This window comes from Sapajus apella, unplaced genomic scaffold, assembly GCF_009761245.1.
Source record: "Sapajus apella isolate SASKATOON/1434 unplaced genomic scaffold, GSC_monkey_1.0 scaffold10, whole genome shotgun sequence".
Lineage (NCBI taxonomy): Eukaryota > Metazoa > Chordata > Mammalia > Primates > Cebidae > Sapajus > Sapajus apella.
The window spans coordinates 28961731-28969168 of record NW_022436950.1 but is presented as its reverse complement, the minus strand read 5'-3'; the positions used below and the strand labels follow the sequence as shown (position 1 = coordinate 28969168).

At 37.2% G+C, this 7438-nt stretch overlaps 1 protein-coding gene across 2 annotated transcripts in view; it reads right to left on the bottom strand.

Moving 5' to 3' along the window:
- Positions 1-7089, bottom strand: part of LANCL1 (LanC like 1) — a 44915-nt gene extending 37826 nt beyond the window's left edge. The window contains exons 1-3 of one of the 2 annotated variants that reach the window (XM_032278340.1): positions 7025-7089; positions 6618-6714; positions 2975-3092 (exon numbers count right to left, since the gene is read on the bottom strand). In XM_032278340.1, coding sequence (XP_032134231.1) covers positions 2975-3092; positions 6618-6698 — 199 coding nt within the window. In that variant the 5' untranslated portion in view covers positions 6699-6714; positions 7025-7089. Of the gene's footprint in view, positions 1-2974; positions 3093-6617; positions 6715-6922 lie in introns of both variants that reach the window. The other variant, XM_032278339.1, reaches the window with a different exon arrangement.
- Positions 7090-7438: the final 349 nt, after the last annotated feature.

Genomic DNA, 7438 nt, shown 5'->3' with positions numbered 1-7438 from the left:
TGACTAGGACTTCCAGGAAGGCTTTTTTAAGAGAGAGAATGCATTAATGCATTCTTCTTTGACTCTTCTTCCAGCAACCTGAAAAGCTGATGTAATGACTGGATCTTCAGCAGCCATCTTGAGCAAGAGGTAGAAGCAAGAATGATGGTGCAGAAAGAAAGGAGCTTGGGTTCCAATTAATATCCTGAAGCTACAATATCAGGCCTGGACTGACTGGCACTTTCTGGATTTCTTTTACAAAAGAAAAATGCACTATATTATTTAAATCACTATACTTTTGTTTTCTTTTTTGGGAAATAGACAGCTGAACCTAATCCTGTCCCAAATCCTAATCCTATCTAACCAGTGTTAGCTATCAGCCCATACTTATGCTGGGGAATGACATTTAACAAAGTAAGACGTTAAAGTTCTAACTAATTGTAATAACCATGCAGTTTTCTCATGCTGAACAAAGTTAAATAAATATAATGCGTGTTTCCTAATGAGTATCATTTTTGAAAGATAACATGGGGCACAAAGTAACAAAAATCTACACATAATTATACAAACATTGCTTTGACATACAACACCAAATATTTTTATTGTGTTTGTGAATGCATTGCTTTGTAATAAAATTGCAGTTGGCAATAAATGATACTTGGTAAGCTATAACATAATCGGAGGAGAGGGTATTAACACTGTGATTTTATGGGGTTGAATTAGTTTTAGTTTCTTATACAACTCAGAGTTTTATGTTATTCAGATTGAACACTGGCACAGGGCAGCATTACACTGGAGTAGACAGTCTATTTTATGTGGGAATAATGGCTTTTCAACAGTGTTTGATTAGAAGACATTAGGAACTTTGCCTTGAAAACCATTAGCAAATTTATCTAGAAGATTTTATGCCACATCCTAAAACAACCAGCCACTAAAGACATAGTAAAGTGCTTAGTATGCCAATTTGCCTCAGATGCTTGCTATATAAGCTGCTTTCAGGAGCCAGCAATGAGTATCATAGATACCTGAGGATAAAAGGTTGAACGGTATTGGCATTCAAAGGAGAAGCCAGAAACTCCATACAGCCAAAAAAAATTAAACAAACTTGCATCTTACTTTGGAGTGAAATTTCTTTGCTATTTCCAAAGTTTTTAACTTTTGGTTTCTCAACTAGCCCTAGCAATATAAGTGTCTGACTAATGACTCTTCCCAACATTGTCAAACTTAATTCAAACTTGAAATCAATCCCCGTATTTTCCTCCTAAAGCAAAGTATCTCACAATAATGAGTTCACCTGAATGGCCAATTTAAAAGTTTAAGTCATTCTTTTGTAATCAGTGCTAGAATTAACTAACAATCTGTTTCAGTTGTTTTTTTTTTTCCCCAGGAATAACAAAATAATAGAAACTCCATATATATTAGAAAAACATCTGTAAGTTTGAGCCTTATATATTACTGCAATGTGGCAATCAAGAGGAATACTCAAGACGATTGTGCACTGTGCTTGTCCTGTTTTGTTCAAACTGATATTTTTTAATAAATAGTAATGTTCAACATTCACTGATGACATTATCAACCACATCACACCTGGAACACAGTAGCTAATAAATGACAGCTGTTACGCCTTCCTTCTTGAAAGAAAATCCTTTCATTTCATTCTTGTGTTAAGCTTCTACAATCCACAAAAATCATAATAAAAGGGATGGTCCAACATTATCTAGCCCAGGCTTATTTTTACAAAACATTGACGTTCAAAGTCCCCAAGACTGTAATTTTACTGATTTAATCTGCCTTCCCTATCCTTGTTAAAAAAAAAAAAAAATAGAATCACTTGTCATTATCTGAAATGCTTGGGCCAAGTGTTTTGGATTTCAAATTTTGAAATATTTGCCTTATATTTAAGGCAAATATTTGAGAATCCAAAATATGAACATCTGAAATCCTAAATGCTCAATGAACATTTCCTTTGAGTGTCACATCACAGCTCAAAAAGCTTCAAATTTTGGAGCATTTTGGATTTCAGACGTTCAGATTTGGGATGCTCAACCTGTACTAAAGAGGATGGCTAAAAGACTGCTATTATTAACAATAAACTTCTCTTATAAAGAAGCTTTCAAACTGCAGTATATAGATGACCATCTGTAACTGGACCACCGAGGCTTATAAAAGGCAAATTCCTAGGTTCTGTTCAAGTTTTCCAGAATCAGAATCTCTGCTATGAAGCCATTTTTATGATAAATTCCACTGTCTTAAAATCAAATTCAAATTCCTTGAATTGCAAGCTTATTCCTCCTTGCTCACTCTTTGAAAGGAATGGAAAACAAAGTTTCTAGACTATGCCTTCTTCAAGATTATACAGCTGTCTTTTTGTTTTTCTACATTTGGTAAATTAATTGCAGTTCTTCAACTTTCTTTTTCTCTTTCTCACCTTTTTTGATATCAAAAATGCACTGTTTCTTCCTAAACCTCCTCCAACGTCTCAATGATTGAGACTAGAAATACAGCAAATGCAAACCAGCAATGACCATATAGGAGGATTAGTTCATGGAATGAATACGTAACCCTGTATTCCTGTTAAGGGTTAACTTTTAAAAATGATGCTTCTGGATGTGTTTTATTCCTGAGATCAACCCTCATTACCTCTCCTTCAGGCACTGTATTTTGAAACTCTTTCCAATTCTTCAGACTGAAATTACATCTCCAAATTAATTACGTAATACTGAAAATCAATTTTTCTCCTTACAAGTATAGCAGCCATCCAAATGTCAGCCATGAATTACATGAATATGCTTACCGTGCCCTAAATTCAGGACACTATTAAAAACCCAGAAAATACTGTGGTTGGGTTGAGAGCACAGCACTCTCCCAGAAGCAATTACTCATATGCAGATGCAGGAAGCATTTAAGGGTGTACCATTCAGACAGACAGCTCTTGGAAAAATGCTCTGGCTCTTATGCACAATGCTTACGCCAGCTCACAGTCAGCACTTCATACCTGCCCAGCCAGTGTAACCGGTACCATCCCGAGGGTCTGCTGATTTCAGGCCTCTCTCCATTTGCTGAAGCAGCTCCCGAATTTTATTGGTCAAGCGTTGTGAGAACTCAGGAGTTAGCTAGATATTAAAGGAAAACAAACATCAAAATAATGTGGATCACCCAGTTTGCTGAACTATAAGCTATCAAAGACAGGAAGGTATTTCTTTTCCACTTAGGATATACTTTTCTACCTGGGAGACAGGACAATTTATTATCTATTCTTAAACAACAACAATATCATGTTAACAGGTTTTATAAAATACTGTTGAAAGTTATGTTTTACATAAAATTTTTAAATACTGAAACAGAATGCCAAAGATAAACTAGCTCACAGTAATTTTCCACCTAATAGTAACTACCTAGTGTTTAAACCAATATTTATTATAATAATAAAGTCATTTTATTAAATTAAGCACAAATCAAATGTTTGCTGCTTTCAAGCGATTGGATTTTTAGTATTCAAGCTGCAGCAAGGTAAATTACCTAAAGAAACATCTAATTGCTCTTGCTATTAAAAAAAAAAATTTATTTAAAAAAATGAAGTAGCATAAGCAAGGCAAAACAAATTCCTGGATATAAGAGCCTCAAGCAGAATAGAAAGAATATCAAATTTAGCATCATAAACCCATGTCCAGCACAGTGTCTGGCAGAGAATCGGGACTTCACAACATTTTTCAATGAATGAGTCTGTCTACATCCTTACCCACTATTAGCTGAATGATCTTGCTCAGCTCATAACTTCTTTATGTTTCAATTACCTACATGAAGTCAGGATAATAACACTAGCCCTGCCAATTTCAAAAGGTACATTGAGGATTAAATGAGATAGTGTACCACAAATCTTTCCTATTCAGGGATGTAAAAGTTAACATTTTTACTCATTCTTTAGCAGATCAAGGGTCTAGGACAAGTAATAGTTTAGGTATGGATTGAAAGTCCACTAAAGCTGGGGCTCTGGGGTTAGTAACACCTATATGAAGGCCCACAGATGTTGTGCAAACAGCGAGGCTCACACAATCATTATGTTATTCTTCCTAAAGGCAACTGAAAAATAATTTTAAACTTCTGCATATACTGAATAAGTGTCTTAAAAAAAGGTCACTTTAATGCATCCCTCAATAATTTTAAGAACTTGCTGTAATTCTAAAACTTGAATTTCACAAAGCAATAAAATTTTGGAACAATCTGGGAAAATGTTACAAGGGGATAGAAACCTTTTATTTTACCACGTGAGGATCGTAGAAATAAACCTAACCACTCACATCAGAATCTCATTTCTTAAAATGGGATAAAATTTTAACACTGAAAACAGCAAGAATTAACAGCAACAACAGTTTAAAAATACATTAAGATTCACTGCGGAAGAGCATCCTTGATAAGGCAAATCAGACTTTTGGCCACATCTGAATTACTTAATCTAAAGCACCACTATGATCTCTTATTTCACACTCTTTAGAAGAAACTACATTGCTTGACACATACACTCCCATTATTTAACAGTTTCTTCAAAGAGATTAAGATTTCAACTAGACTTAAAAACACATTTAGTAGGATAAAATATACTTCAATGTTAACATAAAAGGTTTATAAACCTCAACTAAATAGAAGAGTGCATCTACACTGAGAACACATCATTTACTGTATATAGATCATATATAATTTATCATCTTGCCTGGTGTTCAAGAGATCAAGAATACTGAGAATGTCTCAGCCTCATGAAGGGAAGTTACTTTCTGTCTGGCACATTCTGCATTTAATAAATGTGACCTCTGTGAGAATATAGATTGCCTGTAGTAGACCACCAAATTATTCAAACTCTAGCAATAATTTGAAGTCTCTAAAAAACTTTTTTTTTTTTTTTTTTCTGACAGATGCCAGAAAACAGACCAGTTCCTTATTGAAATCTTGTGTTAACAAATTAAGGAGGACAGATCTCCAGGGTTTGATCCTGTGTTCAACGTTACACAATTTTAGAACTAGTATGCTACATTTTTCTAGGATCTGTCCAAAAGCTACATTAGGCAATAAATTACATTATTACTCTCGGGTCAGGGTTTAAATTTGTGAATTTTTCCCATTAGAAATAAAGGGTCAAATTCATAAAAAGCATTTACTTTAAAGGCAGCCTAAGCAGCTATATTTTATTGAAGTTTCTGTCATTAGGACACATTCTCAAGTGCCTTCTTTGCCAAGTCAGCATGAAGCAGCAGGTCCTCCTCCAGCAAGACAAGGCATATACTTCAGCTTGAGAATCTGCACAGCTAGGCAGAATGCAGGCCCAAATGGCCAAATGGAATCCATCTGACCTGAAGATAATTATAAAAAGGTTTATTTGGGCAGCTTAATACTAGTCTTACAATAATCAGATTGACTCAAACTCCATATACATTTTGGCAGCCCTCTATCCTACACCTCCTACCTGCATTACTGACCCAAGTTAATCTATAACGTGACAAGTGTTTTAAGGAAAAAAACACAGAATCGTCAGAACCACAGATTAACTTGACAGGTATGAAATCTGTAAGGCCATTATATCACATAAAATGCCTTTTGTGTATGGCTGACAAGTTTCAAAGAAATAAACTAGTAAAATATTTAAAGTGTGTGCCCTGTTTCCAACTTAACTCATTCTCAAAACTAAGCTTTATTTTTTAGAGACAAGGTCTCTGTCATCCAGGCTGGAGTGCAGTGGCGCAATCATAGCTCACTATGACCTCAAATCTCCTGGACTCCAGCAATTCTCCTGTCTCAGCCTCCCAAGTGGCTCGGACTACAAGCTTTCCACCACACCTGGCTAATTTTTAAAATTTTTTTTAGTAGAGATAAGGTCCTGCTATGTTGCACAGGCTGGTCTCAAACTCCTGGCCTCAAGCAATCCTCCTGCCTTGACTTCCCAAAGTGTCAGGATTAATGGTGTGAGCCACTGCACCCAACCAAAACTAGGCATTCTTAAAAATATCCATATTGCCTCTTAACAATTATGTTCACCCAAGGAGGCATGGAAAAACACAGGCCCCTAGTATCTCACATCTAGGTTCTTTTATGCACAGTGATTTGTAACATGCTAACCAGTTTAATGTACAAAATTTTTTTTTTTTTCAGCTTTGTGTATGTACTGTGGAGTGACACTGGTACAAAGAACTTCGGGTTTCTTATGTCCCCAAATTATCTTAGCACTAACCACTTAAAGATGTCCTTGCCACACACCAGTTTGCCCTCATCATTACCTTGACCACACTTGCGTATAATTATAAAGGAATAACTCGGCACAGGTGAATACCGTTAGGATTCCTCTATCTCTTTTGAGCAGCAAACCAAAACACATAAAAAATGCGAATTACATAGTAAACTACGTATTTGCCAATTTTTAAAATTTATACTATCAATAATTGAGCTTATTTCAATTAATGTTAACAACATATTCAATATTATGTTGGAGCTCAAATTGTATATATTAACATGTATTTTCAAATAATTTATTTATCGTCGAATCATGTATTTTTTAAAGGGGGATGCTCAACTTTTTCTTTTAGGGAAAAATGAGCTCCTTTTCGAACACTGTGGGTAGAGGCAGGATGCAGGCAGACATATCCCAAACTCACCCTCCCGGCAGCATCAAAGTAGCCTTCAGCCAGGGATTTGTTATAATCGGCGTAAGGATTCGGAAAGGCCCTTTGAGCCATGACGCCGGAAGCCAGCCTGCAGAACAGGGGAAAAAGAGAAACTAGGTTGAGAAAGGGGCCTCGGCCGAGTTGCGAGGGCGGCGACCGGCGCCCAGGTATCCCCTTTCCTCCAGCTCCGGGGCCTTCGAGCGGTATCGGCGGTCCGAGTGGACCTCGGGCCCACTGCGGCCCAGCTGCTAGGGCGTGGCGCCTTCGCGAAAAGGCTGCCAGGGCCCTTAACCCACCCGAATGAAAGGGACCCGTTTTGCAACCCCGTTCCCACGCCCGCGATTTGAAGCAAGGGCGCTTTCCGCGTCCTGAAGCCCTTCTCTGCCCTGGCCTCTCACCCTGCAGCCCCGGACAATAACAGAAGCGGCTCTTTCACCGCCCGCTTCCTGCCAGCAAGACCAATCAGAGCCTTCGCCGCTCCCGAGACCCGCCCCCTTCTCGCACACAGTTTGTTAAAGAGACAGGAGCGTCATTTCTAAAGGATAACGCAGGGTATTTCAATTCCTGGGTGTCAGAACTGAGGCCCTAGCATAACGTTGAGATGTGACCAATATTTCCTACCCTTCTTTTCTGTAATTTTTCTTATTATGAAGAAGTCAAATTTAAGTCCAGGGTCATAAGAAGTAGACTTTTTTTTTTTTTTTTTTTTTTTAAATCTGGAGAAGAAAAAGATTGCTTTTAGATTTGGACATGTTGGTATTTCTGCTGTTCGGAATAGATAAAATTGGCGGGGGTCGGGGTATAATGTCTCT